Consider the following 24,576-nt stretch of genomic DNA (forward strand, 5'->3'; position numbering starts at 1 on the left):
AGGAACCAAAAGAAAAATAAACTGTAAAATATTAACTGGCTTGAGCAAGGAGAAATATCCTTTTCCCCCCCTCAACTATTACAAATATGTACAAATTACTTCCTAAATGAGTACATGACCAAAATGGTAAAACTTTTTTGAACAGGGGATATGGCAAAATTGAGATACCGTTGTTTTTTTGAATTTTCTCTTCATGCCCATTACAATTGTGACATAATTTTGTTTCAGAAAGAAACCAGATGAATTTATTTTTATTATTGGATTAGTTGCAGCATCTTGCTTGTGTTATATTCTGATACTATATCACTGTTTTTCTGATTTTGACGTACATTTTTGTCTATATTTTGTGACATACATTTATGTCTCTAAGGGTATTTAGTGTGTGTATATGAGATAGCTATATACTTAAACCTAACCATTGTGTGCTACTTTTACCCTTGTTCTGTTTTACTTTGTCCTTCTATTGTTAAAATTTCTACTCCCATTTTTTTTTTGGGTGCCACATTGATACTTGGTTATTTGTACATTTTTATAATTTGTTATTATGTGGCCTACTCCCTTAGTGTCTGCTGAGTGTTTTGGTTTTAGGTTTGGAAATGGTGGTCATGTGTTTTTGCATTGCTCATGTGGCCTTATATTGTGATTCACATTGACCTAGCCTCTGCGTACTCCATCGATAATCGTAACCAGCTAAGTGTTCTCTTGCAATCGGCTGATGCTTGGTGATGGTAGGAAGTCTGGGTATGCCCAGTGTGGTCATTTTGGTGGCATAATTTGTACTTAAATTTTGTTTGTGAGGAAATATTAGAATTAGAATTAGAATAAAAATGAACAACAGGGTAAGTGTGCTTTGTTTTATACACATTAATGTTAAGAAACTTACTACACCATGAATGTGCTGCATATCTACAATTGCTTGCTTAATATTTTGGAGGGTTTAGCACTGTAATGTATACCATTTTGTGAGTGAAATGAGCATGTCTGCAAATTTAAGTCCCCAGGAAGTCCTATAACATTTGTATTACTGCCTTAATTACATTTTGCTCCAAAAGTATTTCTCTCGCCTCATTTGCCTTGTATAACTGCTGACAGGAGGCATTTAGGGCTGACTTTATTTGAAGTGACAACTTTACATTTTGTATTTTTTTTTTTTACACTGCACGCTGTGCACTTTTTATTTTTTTTCGCTTGTATAAAATTTAGACGAACAAAAGACTTTCCTCAGAAAGTAAAGGGTATTTACTGATCATCTCCGACTCTGAGTTGGTGTAAAAATGTTTTGCGTATCTAAAAAGACCCTGCAGACTTGTGCTAAAACTAGAACAGCTTCAAAAGATGCATTTAAACATGTCCAACCTGTCCCGCTTGAAGCCTATCCAGGGCTGGATTTATATCATTGGAGCCTGTAGGCACACAACATTTAATATGCTGTTTCAACATTGTAGTTAGAGAAGAAAATAAGGCCACTATTATACACAATTCATCCCCAACTGAAGTAAATTACTAGATAACAATTTATATTTTCCCTTTAACTAACACCTTTCTGCTTCTACCAGCCCTATGGTGCACATGACCTCCTGTCCTTACTGATAAATCCATCCCTGGGCACATTATACTAACTTTTCCTTTAATAAAAGGGTCTCCATATTGTAAGTTTTATCTTAAGCTCGAATTCAAAGTTTGTTCTTCTGTAGAAGTTAGAGTAAATGCAATTCCAAATATTTATGTAACTGCAGATTAAATGCTTACCTCTTGTTGTTTGACAAGAAATGCATCAATGAAACTTCTCTTATCATCCACATCCAGTTCTTTCAGATGGCTGACAAATGTTTTTGTAATAAACTCGTTTATTTTCGCTAAATTGGTTATAATTGTTTTGTGATTCCCGGGAAAGAGTCCAATTATACCAGGAAACATATTATACAGCTATAAACAAAACAGAAAGTGGTTAAATATTTTAATAGTGACCTCTTGAGAGACAACACTTTGGGTTGTTCCCCAAGGTAGTATTAGTAGTAGCACTGTTGCAATTGAAATCTTTATAAAGAATCATTCTCTAAAATCTTTTTCCAAAAGTGGCAATGATAGAGTTACCAACAAATATCACAGAAATGAGTAGCTGAACATTCTCTGCATTCTTCGTGGGGAATTCATTTACCCCAGAATTAGTGCGGCGTTAAAGCTATTATCGTTAATACAGTAAATTTAACCCAGCTTTCTGCTTGCAGCTCAGAGAGCTGCGAGCAAAACCTGGCATTGAAACTGCCGCAATAACGGTAATTAAGCACATTATTACCATAATAACGGTAATAATGAGAAGGTCTCGTTACTTTTAACAGTAACATGGCCAATTGAATTCCCCCTTCTGATCTTTCAAATGGTTATTTTTGCCCCTTTAATGACTTATTTGAGCGAAGTTCCGAACCTATTCAAATCCAAGTGGATCCCAGGATGCATTTCGATTTGAATCTGCCTACACAGTACTTGTCATATGTTAATAGACAGAACAGACTGCCGTATATGCACAAGCATATGTACAATATAAAGTCATGTCAGAACGCATACAAAAAAAAAGGTATATTATAAAATAAATGATCTCTAAACAGTACAATTAATATGGTTAGTTTAAAAATATTATTTACATTAAATACATAAATCAAAATGTTCTTAATACATACTGTACATACGATACATTTTTATGATCTATATTACTTGCATACACATGTTCTGTGCTAGCTACTGGCATGCAAATGTGTAAACAAAGACTATGATATGCCAGTCATCACTATCAGTTGACACTTACACCTGCCCTGTAGGTGGTGCAAAGATACAGATGAAACAAGCATATTTAAGAGAAAAGCCAAGAATTGAATTGCCCGTGTCTGTGTTGGCACACCCTTACTATACATTGCTTATGGTCATCCGCTCCTCTGTCTACTATTCAAGTTGTAGGCAGTTAAAAGCATCATTTGTGTTTGGGCCTGAACTTCATGCAATTGCTTTTCATTGGTTTAAGGTTTGTTTCTGAGCATGCGCAGAGCTTTTTCACACAAGATACTGCACACAAACGTACTTACATTCAGTACACGAATCAGGCCCCTTGTGGTTGCAAGTCTATAGGAAGCAGTGAACATATAGGTGCCTATAGGTTCCAAAGATGTAGGTCCAGTATAGTCACCACACACACACATATATATATATATATATATATATATATATATATATATATATATATATATATACACACACACATATATATACTTACATACATACATTTATACATACATACATACATACACACACACACACACTGTGGGATTAGTCACTTACAAAATATAGTGCTTCGATGTATATAATGTGTTCTTTTTTTTATTTCAAATGGGCCCAGAATCATTTCACATTTCTTCCAATTAATCACTCATTCCATTACACCAGATAATCAACTTGAAGTTCATGTGAAGCAATTAAATAGCTGCATTTTGTGATTGAATGAGATCATTACACTACACAACAATTTGATTTGAAAAAGCAAAATTCTTGTGTAGCAGATCACTTAGGAAATAATGAGTTACATTACGTTTTGTAATAAGAACTCTTTATTGCAAATAGTGTAGTAGTTTATTCTGTACTTAATACCTGTAAAAAAATCAAAAATGAACTACCGAAATCATGGGGGATGCACCAAGTCTAACGTTTTCATTTGTCAACCTCAAGAGTCGTAAAAATGTAGGGTCTTCATAATCCATGCGATGTCCAAGTGCAATAGTCACAATTATGTTTCCAACTGCAGCATTCATAACCACAGAATTATCAAATGGTTGTCCTGTAAATCAATAATAAGAAATGACAATTGTAATAAACAGCATTTTCTTAGTAAATGAAATAATTGAAATTACATATTAGCATTACCAGAGCAATGTCTGCCTTGAGGCTGTATAATTATATTGCCTTATACAGTGCATTTGAATCAACATGGAGAAGAAACAAAAGGCTCTCTTATAAGAGCCCATTGTCACATGTAGAGAGTGTTCTTAAGTGGGCCATCAACTGTATCTTGCTGACCACTGCCATTTATCCGAACACTGTCTTACTACCTCCCAGTAGGTCATTGTCACTCAACCCCCCTGCGTTTTATTCAGTGATTGGGTTGCCAGTTATTGAGGTACCAAGAGTTGGGTTAAAACCCAGAGCTTACTGGGGGCCTCAGTGAAATTCTGTTAGATTGAGTAGTGGCACCCTAAATTGTGGAGTCTCAATGATAGGAAAACTCCTGTTGGTAGACTGTCAGATACAGGGGCAATTATTAAAAGCATATCCCTGAGCTCTCCTATGTATTATGGAAGCAATACTGAATAGAGAAGCTTGAATTTGGTTACTCATATCTACAGATTGAAAAATTGTGATTTTCAAATGCTCAAACTTTAAATAGGCTAAATATTATTAGCTAAATACAACCAAGGGTCAAGCATATTAAAGCTTAGTCGAACTTACCTGGCTACATTGTATATTTTTTTAATAGTTTTCCATGCAAACATAGACCTCAATTTCCACTGTTCGAATCATAAAAGTTAAAAATACTACAAAATGTAGCCATTTCAGCTTAAACAGGCAGCATCCTAAAGTTTATTTTCGTTTGAGTAAAGGTTTATCTAAGTTTAGGTAAAAGATGAGATGTGGATGAGAAGAAGAAGATTAATGTTGATAGGTCTGTCATAATTTGAGGTATTTAAGTTTCACACATATTGAATGTTAGTGTCTAAAGTAGGTATATGGTTTTGATTTTATTAACATTGGGAAGACCATATAGTAAGGAGCAAGGCACACTAGCACTACTAGATCCAGGGGTAGATTTACTAAAAGGTGGTTTACTTAAGCCACAAAATTTACTAATGGTCAAAGCACCTGTAAAACATCTGAAAATCAGTTTAACAATGCACCACTTTACAAGTTGTCATCCCCATTTTTAACATGCTTAAAATACAGTCAAATTTACTAACAAGTTGTTTGACAAACGTCCGTAAAAACCACCAGCAAAACAGCCAAAAAACAGAGGTGGTTGTAAGAGGTGATTTTGCTTAACCCACTTGTTGTTTATATATTTTGAGGGTAATATGAAAATATAATTATATTAAGGAGCAATAATTGCTAATGGGGGCAATTATTATTTATGAGGCACACATGTAGCACTACATATTGTCCCCATAGCAAAATATATTAATATTGTCCCTTAATATAAAACTAAAATTTGCCCCATAAGTTAATTATAAATTAATTTTGCCCCTTAATAAATAAATAATGAGAGTCCCACAATTCATAAATCAGTGGTGCCTCCTCTTGTGTTCTAAATGGCAAGATAGCTTTTATTATGGTGGTTTGACTAAACCAGTGGCGCCGATGATGTGTGGTGGTTTAAAACCGCCACTAAACACGATTTTCAGTAAATATATCCCCAGTGTTATTTGAAACTAATAGCAATCTATATGTAAATTCTTATCTGAACCTCCCATTATCTCATATTGCCCCTTACAATTTAGGAAATTGTAAACACAAGCTTCTGAGAGCAAAATTGCTTTGAAATAAATAACTCTCATCAACATTATGATGCCCTATAAATATTGCCTTGTATTTATAATTTGCAAGACCGTACCAGTGAATGATTGAAACTTTTGAACTACATGATCACATTCTTCTAGTATTCTGTCTTCTATCGTACGCTTTCCCATGCCAAAGTCACGTAACGTCATAATAGTAAATCTTCTCATGGCTTTCCAATTATCTCCATGAGAAAAAAGAAGACCTGGATTTAGAAAATATAAGGTGTTAATGTATATAGCAATATATTACAGACCTTCTTTCTATGCATCACATGAATTCTTTTTGCACAAGTCTTTATTAAAGGTTACCACATTCTGAAATCATTGTCTTGTGCACACAGCCATTTTTTTTATTATCCATTTCTCCTTCATTCTGGACTTTAACAAGAAAAATGTAAGGAAGACAAAAGCTCCAAAGATTACTTTAAAGTAACAGACTGACCATGGACAGGGGACGTTTATTATAATAAATATTGGTTATACTCCATGCTTGGGTTAAGCTCTTCTCCTGTGCCCTTATCCATTTATGAAGGTCATTATAACACCTTGGGGTAAATGTATCAATATGCGGGTTCTTCAACACCCGCGTGTTCAGCCTCCTCCGCGATTAAATTTCAAGCGGCACTGCATTGTAAAGGGAAGTTAACCCTTTACAAAGAAGCGCCGCTTGAAATTTAATCGCGGAAGAGGCTGAACACGCGGGTGTTGAAGAACCCGCATATTGATACATTTACCCCCTTATATGAATCTCCCACAGCCTTCAAATCTTTAAAAAACTTCAAATTTATATTTTTTGGAGCGTTCTTTACTTCAACCTATGCTACACACATCAATACAACTTCACATCTCCCAATCTCCACTCTAAGCACAACAGACAAGTACACTTGAATCATTCAGCTATTGCTATCCCAATAGTAATTAAGCTGATCTTGAGCCAACTCTAAATATAGCGTGCAATGAAGAAGATAGCTTGTATCAAATGTTGGTTAAAATACTCCTTCAAGGTCATATTGTGTTATTTTTTGGCTTCATGCTGGAATTTAGACTATGAGAGATCTCAGAAACAAGTTTTAGTGATCTGTTACAAACATTTGCCTACTCCCAAATACTTGTCTGTAGACACTAAGAAGAAACATTCATTGATCTAGCTTTCAATGAGGGTCATTAATACACCACAAGGGGTTTATATGCAAACAGCCATTTAGAGCGCTTTCCCTATGCTTCAGGCAATCAGAGGTAAGTCACTCTGATTGGCTATTTGAGGTCAGGCGTCTTTTCATTCGTTTGTGGCTTCACCAGGAGCAAGACCTAGCCATCCGATGAGGGATTTTTTCCCGTATGGGATTAAAACAGGACTGAAGAAAGTAGATTCACAATGGATTTCAGAGTACAAAAAAGTAAAATGAGAGATTTGTGTAAATATATTTATTTTAAGTAAAGGATTACAGCACTTAGTGTCTGTATGTTTCTTTACTATTAGATAGGTTTGTGGAAATACTTGTTCCTCAATACTTTACACCAGACCAAATGAAGCCACAAAAGATAGGGCTCCTAAGAGGCATAATTAGATATGTGGTCTACTTCAAATAGGCCACATCACCAGGGGGTGTGCTATATTTACATGTGCATGTCTTTACTGTACATAATTTGCTCTTGTATATCCCTGATGTGCCTCTCCGGGTATATTGAGCTGTAAGTCATACTACCCTCTAAATGTGGCACCTTTTTTACTGAGCATGCGCAATGCAGCAAAGCACATTTTTGCACCCCTGAGTTGTATTTACGTCCAACTCTAAATAAGGCCATAATTATCTATATTGTTGTCTCTTTAATATTGTTGTGACCAGTGGTTGAAGTGGAAAATGTGTGTGTGAATGGAATTTGATAGTGTTACAGTGCAGTAGGAGAAGTTGTGGTATGGCATACCACCATATACCAGCCCATTCTAACCACTGGCTGTGACCCACATTTTCTACAATCAACTGTAACATTCAAGAAATCTTACCCATTCCTTTGTCCATTTTTTCAAATAATGGGACCTTTGCCCTTTCACCAAACTCTTCAGCATGGTTTACCAGAGCGTTCTTCACCGTCTCATAACCAGTCAACACCACCATTTTCTTCATGCCCATTTGTATGCTGAATACAGAGCCATATGTTTTTGAAAGCTGTAACATCCAAAAATAAACATTCTAACATAACTTTAAAACATATGGTTTTGATTCTTCTTAATGCTGTATATCAGGTCAAAATCTACTATCTTCTGGCTGGACATAGATCAGCACACTGTTATATTTACACCAAGTTTTAGCAAGATGCATGTGTGTTATATATATATATATATATATACACAAGTTAACCCGTGCATGATACTCATGCATTCTAGTCAAATCAAGCTACTTAAGGTGTTAAAAAGGTTCTTGTCATGCATTTGGGGCTAGCCCAGGCCTCCTCCGGGGAAGAGCGTTACTTCCCGACGTAGGCGCCCTTTTTTAACGTGGTTTTGTCCACATGTCACCACCTCATCATTTTTCTCCATCACCTCATCCTTCATCTTTATCGCCACATCTATCCAGATGTCTATCCAGACACAGGGATCTCTCTCAGCGGTCCTGAGTATCACACTCCTCTCGCTCTGTCACCCCCGGCAACCACCAACCACTCCCCACTGTCACCCCCGGCAACCACCAACCACTCCCAACTGTCACTTCTCCTTCAAGAAATATATATATATATATATATATATATATTTTTTAAATCTTTATAAACACTTTTAACAATTAACAAATTAAATTAACAAATTAAAAACATCTTAGTATAACAAATTTCAGCCCTTTCTGAGTTTTTTTTTTCACACACACTAAGAATTTAGTAGGTCAGTGTATAACTTCGCCCAGCAGGTGGTGCTGCAGCTTGGTTTTTTTTTCCCACACACAGACACACGCCACTAGGCTTTTATATAGTAGATAGCTCTATCTCTACTTCCTCTCACCACAAGGATTTGTGTTGACAGATGCCTGGCACCCACCTACAGGTGTAATATCATCATCATCATTTATTTATATAGCGCCACTAATTCCGCAGCGCTGTACAGAGAACTCATTCACATTAGTCCCTGCCCATTGGAGCTTACAGTCTAAATTCCCTAATATAGACACACTCACACACACAGACAGACAGAGAGGGGGACAGACAGACAGACAGAGACTAGGGTCAATTTTGATAGCAGCCAATTAACCTACCAGTATGTTTTTGGAGTGTGGGAGGAAACCGGAGCACCCGGAGGAAACCCACGCAAACACAGGGAGAACATACAAACTCCACACAAATAAGGCCATGGTCGGGAATTTAACTCATGACCCCAGCGCTGTGAGGCAGACGTGCTAACCACTAGTCCACTGTGCTTCAAACAGTCAAACAAAATGAAAACTAAAAATGTACATCTTTGTTTCTGGGCCTTATTATTGCATAAGACCCATGTATAAAGTACACATATTTGATATAATTACTTGAAAGAACTAGCCCAGGCCTGGCCAACCTGTCTCTCTCCAGGGGCTGTGAAACTAAAAATCCCAGTATGCCCACCAGCTATTGGCTAGCTGCATTCCAGGGTCTGTAGTTTCACAACACCTGGAGAGACACAGGTTTCTAGGCATGAACTAGCCAGTTTAATTTTAGGATAAAACTCTTGGGTTGTACAAATTACTTAAAATATGAATCATGCAAAAGTGCATTTTTATTTTTCTAGAGACCGTAAAATAATATATGTATATATTCCAATAATTACAAATAAGGAACCTGATTCATGAAGGATCTTAACTTAAGAAACTTCTTATTTCAGTCTCCTGGACAAAACCATGTTACAATGCAAGGGGTGCAAATTAGTGTTCTGTTTTGCACATAAGTTAAATGCTGACTGTTCTGTCATGTAGCACACAAATACTTTATAGCTTATTTGTACACTGAAATTTAAAGTTGATATTTGTTTGCTACATTTAAAAAAACAGTCAGTATTTAACTTACCGTATATACTCGAGTATAAGCCGAGTTTTTCAGCACATTTTTTGTGCTGAAAAGTCCCCCCTCGGCTTATACTCGAGTGATGCTCCAGGACCACATTGTTTTACTCTATACCCCCGAGTTTCACATACAGCGCATGCGCGGTCAGCAGCGATCATCGGAAACAGGCAGCAGAGAGGTCACACAACGCAGCCACGTAGCTGTCATTATAACAGAATCTAATAAAGTTATCTTGAGTTTAAATCCCGCCTCCTTACTCCGTCGAACAGAAAGAGGGGTAATCTCTAGGAGATTAACGGAACTCTGTAGACTCACATCGTTTGGAACAGTGGACGTTATCGTCTAAGGGATTGTGGGCACTGCAGACAATATCCTGTGGAGACTTGGACTTTGCAGTGATGGAGTCTTGGCACCGGACGGAATTGAACCTTCATAAACATACATGTGAGTAACGGATGTTACAGTTTTTTGTTTACTTGGCTTGAAGACTTACAGTTGTTAATTTGATTTATATGGAACGGGAGTGTTATCGGAGAGGTGTGAATACATTACAGGCTGCAAAAGTCGATATGGAGTAGAACAGAACACAATTGAGGACTATTCTATATGTGGACACTGTCGATGTACATGTATAATTTTTTATAGTATAAGTGAGTTTACCCTTTTGTTGGGAGGTGTTGGAGATTGGCTGAGCGCCGCAGTGTTTATCCATTTGTATTTATTTAGGAGGGTGGGATCTTCAATGCAGCTGCATGCCTATTCTCTTGTAAGTAGATAGAGTCAGTGCGCAGAGGTCAAATTTGGTATTAGTCATCCACGGGCAGACCGGTTCACACCCCACACAGCCTCTACAGGACCCTACACAGCATCCAAGGCATCCCGCATGATGGTAGCTTAAGCGCATTTACTACCATCTAAAAGGTAATTGCACAATATCGCCACACCTGCAAGTCTGGAAGTCACTACCTTTTGAACATTATTCCACTTTGAACACTATTCCACTGTGCACCTATAACGCCTACCTTGCAGACACAAGTACTGCAGATCCATCTGTTTATCGGCACATCCAATTACTATTTCAGTAGCAGTATTACTTGCTTGTTTTCACATACTGTTTTACTGTATACCACTGCATTTATCCAGTGTATTATCCATTTCCTTGCCCATCACTTTAACCCACAATCCCGCTGCTTCTAATGAATGTGCTTCCACTGCAGTGGAAGCATGGGGTCTCAGCTGAATGTATAAAAGTAAAGTAAAAAAAAATTACCAGTAACTGCTGCATTTCCCTCCCTAGGCTTATACTCGAGTCAATAAGTTTTCCCAGTTTTTTGTGGTAAAATTAGGTGCCTCGGCTTATATTCGGGTCGACTTATACTCGAGTATATACGGTATGTGCAAAACAGAATATTAATTTACAACCCTTGCATTGTAACATGTCCTATGATTTATGTCCATTAAAATGGTATACAGTATAATGTATAATGTATTAGGGTTATTGTTTTATTAGAGTGGTATATAGTAGCAGCAATTACTTTTTGTTATAATATAGTGACACATAATACTATAAACAAGTAGGTCAGCCTAACATATTAAAGGTAATCAAAATTAAATATTGAACAATATGTACTTTTCAAACATTTATTTACCTACTGTTATGTAATTTGTCAAGCTTTGTCATTTTTAGTTTATATTCCTGTACTAATATATCATAATCCAAACAGGAATGTCTGCTTATTTGATAAACAATTCTTAAATAGCTTAAGGGAATTTAATCATGCATAAAAGTAGAGGACATTTGATATTAACAGTGTAATATAAGATGTATTTTCAATGCATGTCTTGGATCAAGTTACTTCTCTATGAAAACATTTTCTTGCTAATCCAGTTTATGTGGTATGGGGTTCAAGACTCATATTATTGAGCCTTACTGTAGTGTAAAAGACTAAACAATAAGCATTTTGCTACATATTAAACAGTTACTTACTCAGAACTAACTCATGCATGGACATAACTTGATTAGTCAGTAGCAGGCCACTCACCATATACATTATATGATACATAATGTAAAAACTAGGCTATGGGTAGAGGAAAACATGGCTAGCAGTATGCTACATGACTAAATTCTCACATTACTATAGGTGTATTTTGCCTTACACTACTTGGAGTCTCCACATTTCAGTTATACATTTCATTAGGAAACTTAATTGTGATAACACACAAATTCTTATTTAATGTGTACATAAAGGGATTAAATTAGCACACTATGTTCTATCTTTTTGCCAAATAACTTAAAAATATAGTTAACGTCTGACAGGATGAATTTACAAACTTCCAGTCAACTAGATTGGTGAGAAATAGGTTTAACATAAACTGTTTTACAGTGTAAGAGTGAATGTTTGTGGTTGTTAATGGAATGTTAGTTCACTTGTGTACTCTGCTATTTTAAACACCTGTCATATATTCTGCAGTGTGAACTTTTCCCCTTGAACCAAGTGCAATCTTCTGACAATATACTTCATCCTTTCATTTTAATTTGAGATTGAGTATTTCTTGTAGTTCAGAAAGACAGAGATATAACAGATCCAGTTAATATAATGTTGATCAGTGAAGTTGCTACAAGTAAAGCAGACGTTTGGGGTGCAGATATCAAATCAAAGTTCATACTTATTTACTTCATTTAAATAAGTGAAGAATTCCTGTATCTATTTGGTAACAAATGGTGAAAAAGGCAAAAAGCAAATTAAATATTGCAACAGTAACTGTATATCATTTTTTTTCTTTAGTAAGACATGAGCAATAACTACTGACTATCAATCCTTTATAATCTGAGAGCATATACTTTTTTTAAACTAGCTCCAATTAAATTGTATAAAGAGATCTCCATATATAAGCGTGTGCAGCATGTTTCACTTTGTTCTTTTTTTGGCTACATTCAGGGCCGGATTAACCATAGGGCTAACTGGGCTACAGCCCAGAGGCCTATGGCATCCAGGGGGCCCTTGAAAGTGCTCAGCAGCAGTATTGATCGGTCGGGGGCGCCCCCAGCCCGATCAGTGCTGCTGAGCACTTTCACTGCAGTACTTCCCCAGCGCGCTGTATTCTCCTTACTGAGGAGATCTCGTGAGTCTCACTCTCATAAGATCTCCTCAGTAAAGAGTGTACAGCGCGCCGGAGAAGGAGGTAAGTGCCGGGGGAGGGGCGGCTCGGATCACCGGGGGGGAGGGCGGCTCGGATCACTGGGGGGGCCTCACGGGGAAATGGAGGCCCCGTTAGCCCAGGGGCCTCCATTCCCTTAATCCGGCCCTGGCTACATTGTATATACATAAGAGCACACCTAGGGCTAGATTTACTAAACTGCGGGTTTGAAAAAGTGGGGATGTTGCCTATAGCAACCAATCAGATTCTAGCTTTCATTTATTTAGTACTTTCTACAAAATGACAGCTAGAATCTGATTGGTTGCTATAGGCAACATCTCCACTTTTTCAAACCAACAGCTTAGTAAACCTAGCCCCTAGTCTCAGCTTTTGGGAAGTGCCTTTTTGCAACCGCTCTGTACTTCTATTTTGTGCAGTTCAAGAAAATTCAAGAAAAAAATAACTTCAAAATCTTACCTAGTTTCACATTTGTACCACCTCTTTAATTAGTTAAATATCTCCTTGGCTTCTGGAGAATTTTCACCTAATCTTGATGTCTGTATAATTCCCACTATATGCTCACACTCCTTTTTCATCCCAAAATTTCCCATCCATGTTGTACTTGTACAATCACCCCAACCAAATCCACTGCTCAATACTACAGTCCTTCCCCTACACTGCCAGACACAGGGAAAGACAAGGTGGAAGAGTAAGCATCCTACATTCTCCCCACTGCACCATTCAAGTTATATCCAAGGAACCTTTTCTTTCCTTCTCTTTAGGGGCAGATTGGACACAGACTTTACCAGGAATTTTCCCTGTAGGCCAGTGGCAAATGAGTCAGCTGCAGGCTACCTGATTCTTCTGATTCTTATTTTTTTAAAGTTAATTTAAAAAAGAAAGAAACGATTCACAAACAAATAAAGTACATTTTTTCTTCCTCCCAACAGCGCGGGCCCTGCTCTACCCCCCCCCCCCCCCCGAGAACGGGGCCCCCGCTGCCAGGAGGAGAAAATAACATAACTTTATTTGTCTCAGGATCATCACTTCCTCCTCCCCCCTCCCATGCTTGGCCTCCTCCAGTCCCGTGGAAGCAGTATGTCTCATGGGATTAGCACAACTTGACAGGTTCTGTCCCATGTGTACTCGCACGATGCAGAAGAGACTCCAAGGAAACATGGCTCAAAGGTAAGGGTTAGAGAAACGAGGGGGGAAGGGGCTGCTTTACCACTATAATATACTACGTTAGAGAGCGGAATTGCTGCTATACTATGTGAGAGAAATGGGGGGGGGGTCGCTCTACCACTATACTACTATACTATCTGTACTGTCTGAGAGAAACAGGAAGGGCTGCTCTACCACTATACTATGTGAGAGACACAGGGGGGCTGCTCTACCACTATACTATGTGAGAGAAATGGGGGGCTGCTCTACCGCTATACTATGTGAGAGAAATGGGGGGGCTGCTCTACCGCTATACTATGTGAGAGACACAGGGGGGCTGCTCTACCGCTATACTATGTGAGAGACACAGGGGGGCTGCTCTACCGCTATACTATGTGAGAGAAGGGGGGCTGCTCTGCTACTAAACTATACCATGTGAAGGGGGATGCTCCACTACTGTGCCATGTGAGTAAAACAGGGGGGGGTGCTGCTCTAGTACTATACTAAGTGAGGAAGCTACTCCACTACTAGACTATATGAGAGAAATGGGGGGGGCTGTTGCTCTACTATACTCTATACTACTATACTATGTGAGAGAAGTGGGGGCTGCGCTACTACTACACTATGTGAGAGAAGTGGGGGCTGCGCTACTACTACACTATGTGAGAGAAGTGGGGGCTGCTCTACTACTAGACTATATGAGAGAAATGGGGGGCTGTTGCTCTACTATACTCTGTACTACTGTACTATGTGAGAAGGGGGGCTGCGCTACTACTACACTATGTGAGAGAAGTGGGGGCTGCTCTACTACTACACTATGTGAGAGGGAGTGAGCCTGCTATACTATGTGAGTTTTCCCCACTACCAAGCAATGCGACACCTAACAAATCAATGACAATAATAATAAAAATAATATTCCTTTTTCTCCTTTAAATGCACTCTTTGGAGACTCTTATGTCATACTTAAATCACAAGACTAAAATGCTCTTGGAAGAATGTTTAGTTCATGTACATTTTAAGCTTTTTTATATCAGTTAATTTTCACCTATATGCTTTCCTGTGTGATTTACCTTGGTTGGTGCAACAGGCTACCTCCTGAAACCATAGGTTGTCACCCTATTTTCACAATCTGCAAGTACATGTAAGAAACAGGTTTCATTTCACAAGCACCCGAGATATGTCTCAGGACAGGTGTTTCCAGGTCTACTTCAGTTCCAATTACATAAACATGCCAAAACCGCACTCAGCCTATGTTTATCTGCCCTTTCCCTTACCCATTCCACCTCTCCAAGTGTAAGGAGGCATAAGTGTCAGATGCAACACTATTTGCACATAGATGTATATGTATTCATTTTTGGTGCTTATGCACAGTACAGAAAAAAAAAGACTTAAATCCAGTTCTATATGAGTTCCCAGTGTGCTTTATAAATGATTTCAAGGAACTTGATTACCTGCTAATTACGGTTATTAAATCATAGCAATAGCTGTGTCAATCAGACATTTCATGATCTCCACAGTCTGCAACAGTGAAAGAGCTTTGTTAGACCTGACTGTGTGGTGAAAGACAGATATCTAATAATAAAACATACTAATTTTTATATATATATCATATATATATATATATATATATATATATATATATATATATATATATATATATATGTATATTAGAGTTCAGTTTTCTTTGTAAAGGGACGTAATGTGCCACCAATCTGTAACATAAAGCTATTATGCAAGTAAATAGTGAATTCTATATTGCCATACATATCATTCATAGTTTTGATTATATTAGGACTTGTGCTCTCATATTTGGCCTTTTTACAGTGAGGCTTGATGTGGAAAAATGCTTCTCACTGGATTACGCTCTTTATAACAAAACATGGCATATAATAAAAATATTTCCATTTTTCTAATTAAACACAGCAAACTTATATTACATTTCATAGAGTAACATCAGTAATTGTATCCTGATTACTGTTTTCCTATAAGGGTGAGCTTGTTGCTGTGTACATTGTATCTTTGAATTGGGAAGTGAAAGAACTTTGAAACTTTGTGAAAAGTGTTTAACAAGTCAACAATACCCTGTGTGCATTTAACCCTTGTCACTATCTAAATCGAGATACTTGATATATATTGTCTATAAAACTCAGTACAATCATTGAATTGTGCGAGTGTGAATATCCCATTCTCAAACAATTGATTGGTTGCTGTGGGTTATATCATATTAAACAAGGTAATTAAATTGAATAGTTCTAATTGATTTCATGCACAGTTATTTACCTCCATTAAAGTCAGATAAGGTTTCTTCAGATTAATGATATGCAGGTTCCCAATGATAGGCAGAGGCTTCGGTCCTGGAGGAAAATTCTTTGGTGTTGTATTCCAGTCATTGAAAACATAGATAACTATTAAAGCCAGTATCACAGCCAACACAACAGAATATATACATTCCATTGTCACTGTCTCTGGAGCTGTTAACAACTAACTAATCCTAAGCGAAAATGTAACATTCAGACTCTTGTGAGGATTTAAGTGGTTCCCACACCCACAGGTGTAAAGCACATACCTCCTATTCTTGACAGAGGGCAGGGGCCCCACCATGACATCACATGACATAAAATAAACAGCCAGAAAAGTTAACACAAGGACTGCACATAAAGATGTGATCATTTGAGTTCCTGGTTCAATAGTTGTCGCATGCAATATATCACACAAAATATTATTTCCAAAATAGATAATTCAAATAAACAAATGTAAAGGTGTTATCTAGTTAAATTAAATACTTGCTTCCCCTTCTAGTCAGTGACACAATCATAGGGGGGTATTCAATTGTTAGCGTTAACGGAAAAAAACGAGCGCTCAAAAAATATTACCGTTTTTACGGTAATATTGTGCGTGAAAAGCGTTAATACGGTAGTTTACTCGCGGAATTTCAGCTAGGGAGCGGCGAGCTGAAATGACCGTATTACCGTATTAACGCTAAGATTTTTTGAGCGCTCATTTGAGAGCGTTAACGCTAACAATTGAATACCCCCCATAATGTCCATTTGTGTTTTATTTACACTTATCCAGCAATTCAATGCTGATTGAACTTCATACCATGAGTCTCCCTACAGTTATTCTATTGGTAGATCTGTTAACATGACCTTCTTTTTGCATGACCTTGTTATCTCTGCTTTTTGCTTTGATTCCTGTCTGCAGCCGGTCATATCTATTATTATCAGTTTGCTCCCTCCCAGGTCAGTGCTCTCCTTATGACCACATACTTTCTCTTATTCAACATCTATCCATTATTTAATCTTGTTTAATATAATTTACAGTAACTGAAATACCTGTAAAGTCTTTCGAGCATTGGAATATTCTCAGTGACATTTCTTGGATTTTGGAATGGGGAAGGGGATTTTCACAGAATATGTATAGCACCTTTTACCTTGGCATCATTTTAATAGTTTCTCACCTGCTTCGCCCTCATGAGACCTATGAAGATAAAAGTAAACAACCCACTGCTCAAGATCAATATTGGTTTCTAACAAACCCTGAAGTATATTTCCTTAACTTGTTTTTTTCTTTCATTTTTTGAATTAATGTAGTTTGATGCTCTCAGAGTTATGATGGAACATTCTGCATAAGGAAAATAACTACTATTAGCGTGAGGCACTTTTTGGGTATTGGTGAAGGCGTGTTATTTTTGGCCCGACTATGGCCACATGTAGCTAACCAAAATACAGGTGACAAAAATAAAATACAATGTGTTTAATCTCATCTATCAGGAGAGAAACATAGAATTTGATGGCAGATAAAAAACTGCTTGGCCCATCTAGTCTGCCCATTTTTTACCTATGGCAACCTCAAACCCTATTTGCTCCTTAATTCTTTGTAAGGATATCCTTAGCATGTTTAAAGTACTACTGTATTAGCCTCTACCACCTCTGATGGGAGACTATTCCACTTATCCACTACCCTTTCTGTGAAGTAGTTTTTCCTCAAACTTCCTCTGACACTACTTCCCTCAGTGCATGTCCTTGTGTTCTAATATTTCTCTTCCTTTCAAGAATGTTTCCTTCCTGCATCTTGTTAAAACCCTTGATATATTTGAAAGTTTCTATCATGTCCCCCATTCCCTTCTCTGCTCCAAAGTATACATATCAAGAAATGTTAGTATTTCTGGGTAAGTTTTGTGCTGTAGGCCACTCACCATTTTAGCTGCCTTTCTTTGTACAGTCTAATGTGTATTTATATCCTTCTGGAGATGTGGCCTCCACAACTGAACACAGTATTCTAGATGAGGCCGTACCAATGACCTATACAGCAGCATTATTACTTCTTTCTTTCTGCTACTGATTCCTCTTCCTATGCAACCAATCATCTGACTTGTCTTCCTCATTGCTTTGTTACATTTCTTACCTGCCTTTAAGTCACCTAAAACAGTGACTCCTAGATCCCTTTCCTCCTCAGTCGTTTCCATTATAATGCCATTAATACTGTATTTAGGCTTTGGGGTTTTAAGATCCAAGTGTATGATTTTGCACTTTTTGGCATTAAACTGTAGTTGCCACGCTCTTGACCATTTCTCTAGTCTACCTAGATCATCAATCATTTGTTTTACTACTCTTGATGGTCTACTTTGTTGCATATATTTGTGTAATTTGCAAAACGGCATACTTTCCCTTCAATACCACATGCAATGTCACCAATAAAGATATTAAAAAGCACTGGTCCAAATACAGATCCCTGGGGTACTCCACTAGTAACCTTTCCCTCCTGTGAATGCACTCCATTTACTATAACTCTCTGTTTTCTATCCTGCAAGATCTTATCTCATTCAGGATAGGGAAATTAGTCTTCTAAAAAGCTGGCTTACGAGAACGATCAATTCCTAGATATGTAAAGGAAGAATCTTGTATGATTTCTTAAGTGCTGTGTGGATACAGGACAGGATATTATATCTGCCATTAAGAAGCTTTCTGTATTTTTGTTGCATTGTGAGGCAAAAGGAGCGGAACTGCTTGCCCCACTTACTTGGCACATGCTTCTGCTGTCACAGTATCTCCACCTGAGGACATATATAACATAAATATTATGTTTTTATATCCCTCTGTGTCCAATAACTTCACATCTAGCACTTGTCTTAGAACACCAGGGACTGTAAGGTGCATGAGCAACAACTATAAATGGTATAAACTCGACCAGTATAGGGAGTGAAGAAAAGTCTACAACTTTACTTATGTTCCAAAATTCATTACAAATGTTGACCTTTTAACCATTGGTGCCTGTAGACCCTTTAACAGAGCAAAATGAGGATTTAATTTTCATAATAAAAACAGATGTCGATTTCAACTGCATTTTAATCACGATTCAAAGCGTCATAAGTATTTATTAAGGCAAATAGATGAAATTCAAAAGAAAGTGAGCTCACTTATGAAATCAATGACCTAATGTCACCAATGCATATATAAAGTAAAAAATTAACTTTAAAAAAACAATAAAAAAATAATTCTAATTAATAATTCTCCACTTTTTGCCATATTTTTGAGTCCATAGATATAGATGTCACCCCCCAAAAATAGGCAAGTGTGTTATGCATCTCATAGTCCGAACGGGACAGCAAAACAGCAACAATGTTACCTTTAAAGGTCATGGGTTTAAGCCCCTTTCACCTTTCTATTTCAATCTTCTTTCAAGATTAGTTTATTTTACTGAGAATCTGATCATGGGTGTGGCTGTAATATGTTATACTTATGGTATTTAGAACCATTCTTGAGTTCTGGCTTCCAAAGCAGTCAAAGTCAAACACATCAAGCTGAGCTCTCCTTCCAATGACATAAACAAATGGACAACATATAGCAATTCAGTTGGGTTTTAAATGACATCATTATGTGTATTCTATTGGCCCTAAATGACTAACAAGTCATGGAAAAGTAATAATCCTTCATAATATAAATCAAGTGCTGACTTCACATTAAATACATTTTCCTTATGGTAATTGAAAACTGGGGGGGAAAAAAATAAACTTTAATATTGGACCTGTTCCACATAATTTTTTTCATTGAAGGCAGCTATTTTTTCTGCCTAGTCTGTATCTGAATGCTCACAATTAAATATACTGTATGCACATTATAGAATCACTTATAATGTGCTTTGATTTTATACAATTTTATTGTAGTTATAGCCAATTATATAATTAGCTATAGCTGCAAGAAGAGTGGAGAATGCTGACACTCGAGGACACCATTAATAGAACATCTTACAGCCGACATCATTCCCCCATAATGCTTGCACTGTAATGTTGCTACAATATACAGTATAATTGGCTAGTGTTTTGTAATTAAATACAATGCTCTAAATTAAATAATTAAAATAAGTGGATACCTCCCTTTAATTATTTACTTTACTGCTCAAAATGCTTTGTTTGACAATGTTTTTATGCTATTTTATCTTTATTTTTGTTAAGAGTGGTGCACACAGAAATTTTTCCTACTGAAGGAATTGAAAATCCCACAGAGGGTTTCACATGGAAGTACGTCCCATCTGGTGAAGGGCGAAGCTTGAAAGCAGCTGGTAAAGAACAGAAATAGCTCAATTTTTACAGGTATTTTTCTAACACAAGCCCGTCTTCCTGAAAAAAAAAAAAAAAAGGAGGGAGATGGTATGTTTAAGAACTAATTATATATATATATATATTGTGGCAAGAGCCCGCTACTGCAGAAGCACATGCGTACAACTTCTTCCTTTTTATGGTTCTTTATTGTCAGGATGGTAATAATGTTTTGACACCGTATACTTGCACAGCAATTATGGAGACCCTCAACGCTTATTATACATAGTCCAGCTCTGTCCAGATCAGCCAGCTAGCCCAGCGTTGATCTCCCTGAACAATAAAGCAAGCAGGGTTTTATACCTGACACTCCTCCCACAGGCCTAGCTTGATGGACAGGTGACACACCCACCTTCTCTTTAAAAAGGACACGACCATCCCTGGCTCTGTTTAGACTTTCAGATACACCCTGTCTGTTTGCTGAGAGGAAGCAGCTTTTAAATCATGTAAGTAAACCAATTTTAAACTACACATCTGTTTTTACCTGGTTTAATCTCCACCTAGGTACATAACTGTGCCAATGTTTTACTCTACTTCCCTGCTTTCTCTGCATATTGCCAGCTAAATGCCTCCTTTTGTTACTATATATATATATATATATATATATATATATGCTAAGGCTGCTCCTCACCTTTATATATGCATACACAAAAGGCACAAATAAATTTGGTAAAATGTTTGCAAATGACTTTTGCGTACTTGACTATTCCTACTTTTTTGTGGTAGTTACCATTTATATCAAACTAAGCTATTCCAAATTGACTCAAAGTTCTATCCATTCATTTGATTTGCACTTAGTATTAAATTAAAAGGAATATACAAATTAATTTAAGCAACAAAGTGTAGCTGCGATGACACCTAAAATGCAAATGTCTGCTGTGAGAGTAATTGCAAAGCAAGAAGCAGCAAAAAGACGAAGGGCGGATCAGGATAAAGCCTGACGACAATCTATGACTGATGAACAAAGAGAACGCGAACGTGATTGTCATCGCCATGCAAATATGACTCCTCAGCAAATTTCCCGTCACAGAGTAAAGCGGACAGGACAGACATAATATCACGTCAACGCCTACAAAGTCAGCAAACAAGATGACACTCCATTCTTGATATCAGTAACTTTGATGAAACAAATATTCATGCTCATAACTGTGGTCCCATAAACAGTGTTTGTGAGTTTTGTCATGCTGAGCATTTTGTGGCTGTGCAGCCATCTGACAAACTATTCAATCAGTGTTGACACGAAGATAAAGTCAAATGTGGTGCAATAAGGTCTGGCTCTGTTAAGTTCTTCAATGACATGTCAGAGGGCATTGACAGCATGCAAGGAGCGTGGCTATAAAATTAGAGTGCTAGGTCACCGCCAACCTCTTCCTCTGTAAACGCACCAGCAAATGCTGCACACACCAGTGGCAGCTCTTCCTTCTTAAGCAAAGCAGTGGGAAATGGGACATATTTCCTGAATATCCCTAAAGTCAGAATTATGTCCTGACTGCACAGGACAGCCACCCCAAAATCTAGACTGTTCCACCATAATTGGGAAAATTGGCCATCAGGCTCTTTCATACCTCTTATTGCAGCTTTCGCTTCCTGCTGCTGCTAATGTATTAAGCTCAGTTGCTGCTTGCCTGGATCCTGGTATGTTTTGGACCTATTTGTAAATTGAGATATTATAGGTACTATTTAAATGAATATATGGACAAAAATATTTGGACACTTGACCATTACACCAACAGGTACTGTAATGACACTGTATTCAAATACACATACTTTAATATGAAGTTGGTCTTCCTTTTGCAACAGTGACATCTTCCACTCTTCTTGGCTTTGCACAAGTTGGAGTGTTTCTGTGGGAATTTGTGCTCATTCATTCTGTAGAGCATTTAGGAGGTCAGGTACCAATGTTGAACGAGAAGGACTGGCTCGCAATCTTCTTTCCAGTTCATCTCAAAGGTGTTTGATGGGATTCAGATCAGGGCTCTGTATAGGCCGGTCAAGTTCTTCCACACCGTAATCAACAAACCATGTCTTTGTTGTCCTTGCTTTTTGCACTGGGGCACAGTCATGTTGGAATAGAAAAGGGCCTTCCCCAAACTGATGCCACAAAGTTGGAAGCATAGCATTGACTTGGTATGCAGAAGCATAAAGATTATCCTTCACTGGAGATAAGGGGCATAGCCCAAACCCTGAAAAAACAGCCCCATACCATTATCCCTCCTCCACCAAACTTTACAGTTGGCAAATAGTGCCCTTTTCCTTTGTATGTTTCATATGATTTAATGATACCTTAATGAAAAAAAAAAGTATCAATATTTCAAAAACAAACAAGAAATGTCTTAGCGATTCCACACTTTTCCACATTAGTGTCTGTAAGGTCGACCTAATTGTGGAGTCTTTATATAATTGGAAGAAGAAATACAGCTTTCCTATCTGAATAAAACCGTTTAAACCTCTATGCCCTGGGACAGATACATTATGTGTACTTGCCCCTATTACATTCTTTTGCTATGGCCAAAGAAAGAATATTTGTTTCAGATCACCTGTTTAACTGCTCAACGCGAGCAGTGAATTGTGCTTCACTTCAGACTCCCCAGTTTCTGAAGTAAGACTGAAAACTGTTTATCACTGTTTTATTAAGACTCTCTGCTTATAAGTCTAGAAAAAAACTGATGTTGTCAATATGCTCGTGTTTAGATTAACTTCATGACCTATTCTCCATTAGATAAATAATTTAATATTTAAGGCTGAATGGATCTCATAAAAGATTGTGGTTACATGAAGTTAGACCAATATGTATTTATTTTTCCCTATGCATGTTGTAATGGTCACCAGTGCAGCATAAACTTGTAGAACAAGGGGTAGAGGTCTTCACTTTTAGCAACCGCCTTTCCCGTAGAGACTGGTTTTGCTCACAGGTACTCGGATGCCCCCAGGACTTATGCTCAGAGTAGTACAAGTTTATGCCTGCATGACGGCGCACAGGTAGAGGAGGCAATGCACAAACTAGGACATTCCAGGGCGTCTGCGGATTGGAAAGAGCACCGGTGGAGAAGTCAAATACCAGCAGGGTCAGGGTCACAGGCAATGGTTCAGAGTCCGGGTACAGGCAGAAGATCAGGGCAACAAGCAAGTATCAAAATCCAGGAAACAGGCAGAGGTCATACATAGAAATCAATCCAAAAGGCTTTCACCAAACACAGCACAGGAGCAGGTTAGCTAACAGGAAACTGGACGCTATAACCGGCAGTGAGGTTAAGCCCTCCCTGCCTTAAATACTTTGATGGGCCAATCAGAAAAAAGAAGGACAGGGCTGCCAATTAATTTACTAGCTTATAACTGGCATAGATAATAACATAAACCAGGAACATGTATAAATATATAAATGAACCAATTTAAATCATAGGAGAGCTCCCCCTGGTGTTGTAGGATGTCCCTACACCCTCCTACTCTATGCCAAAAAGATAAGCTCAAGGAAAAATGACAGTGCATTACATTCAATGCACGCGCCCGGCTGCTAGATCACGCCAGGATACGGCGTACCACCGCGACTCGTGACACATGTACCTTAGTGTGTAGGTGATTTTAAAAAATATTAATTCCAAAGAATACCATCTTAATAATTAATTACTTTCCAACTTATCTTTTTATTTTATTTATTTTATGATACTCTCTATTTAGAACCTAATTCCTCCATTAGAGGAGAGGATCTTCCATCCTACATGTCAACATGGGTGGAGAAATTTTACTTGTGTGATGCCTCAACATTGTTATACAAATTCCCACCACACTCACAGATCAGTAGCTGCATCAGGTATTTGGTCTGTGCTTGCCCCAGAATGCACCCATATTACTCAACCACAGGGGAATCCGCACCTTTTCATGGTGTGGATCCCCCTGTGTCCCCTTTACTTCATAATAACTCCTTTGCCTATGAAATGATCTTAAATCCATACTGTTGTCACAATCAGATGAGCTGACACCACTCTGTATGTGTGTACAAACACTTCACAAGCCAGATATTAGGTTAACTGTGACGATTTTATTGTAATTCAAAAACACAGGTTACAG

At 37.7% G+C, this 24,576-nt stretch overlaps 1 protein-coding gene across 1 annotated transcript in view; it reads right to left on the bottom strand.

Annotated features, from left to right (window-relative positions):
• LOC142143092 (uncharacterized) overlaps positions 1 to 24,576 on the bottom strand; it is an 86,578-nt gene that overhangs the window by 11,559 nt on the left and 50,443 nt on the right. Inside the window, exons 10-14 of the mRNA XM_075200806.1 lie at positions 16,197 to 16,397; positions 7,600 to 7,762; positions 5,648 to 5,797; positions 3,663 to 3,823; positions 1,750 to 1,926 (exon numbers count right to left, since the gene is read on the bottom strand). Of these exons, the coding sequence (XP_075056907.1) occupies positions 1,750 to 1,926; positions 3,663 to 3,823; positions 5,648 to 5,797; positions 7,600 to 7,762; positions 16,197 to 16,397 (852 nt within the window). The remainder of the gene's footprint in view (positions 1 to 1,749; positions 1,927 to 3,662; positions 3,824 to 5,647; positions 5,798 to 7,599; positions 7,763 to 16,196; positions 16,398 to 24,576) is intronic.

Source organism: Mixophyes fleayi, chromosome 3 (assembly GCF_038048845.1).
Source record: "Mixophyes fleayi isolate aMixFle1 chromosome 3, aMixFle1.hap1, whole genome shotgun sequence".
In the NCBI taxonomy this organism is placed as follows: domain Eukaryota; kingdom Metazoa; phylum Chordata; class Amphibia; order Anura; family Limnodynastidae; genus Mixophyes; species Mixophyes fleayi.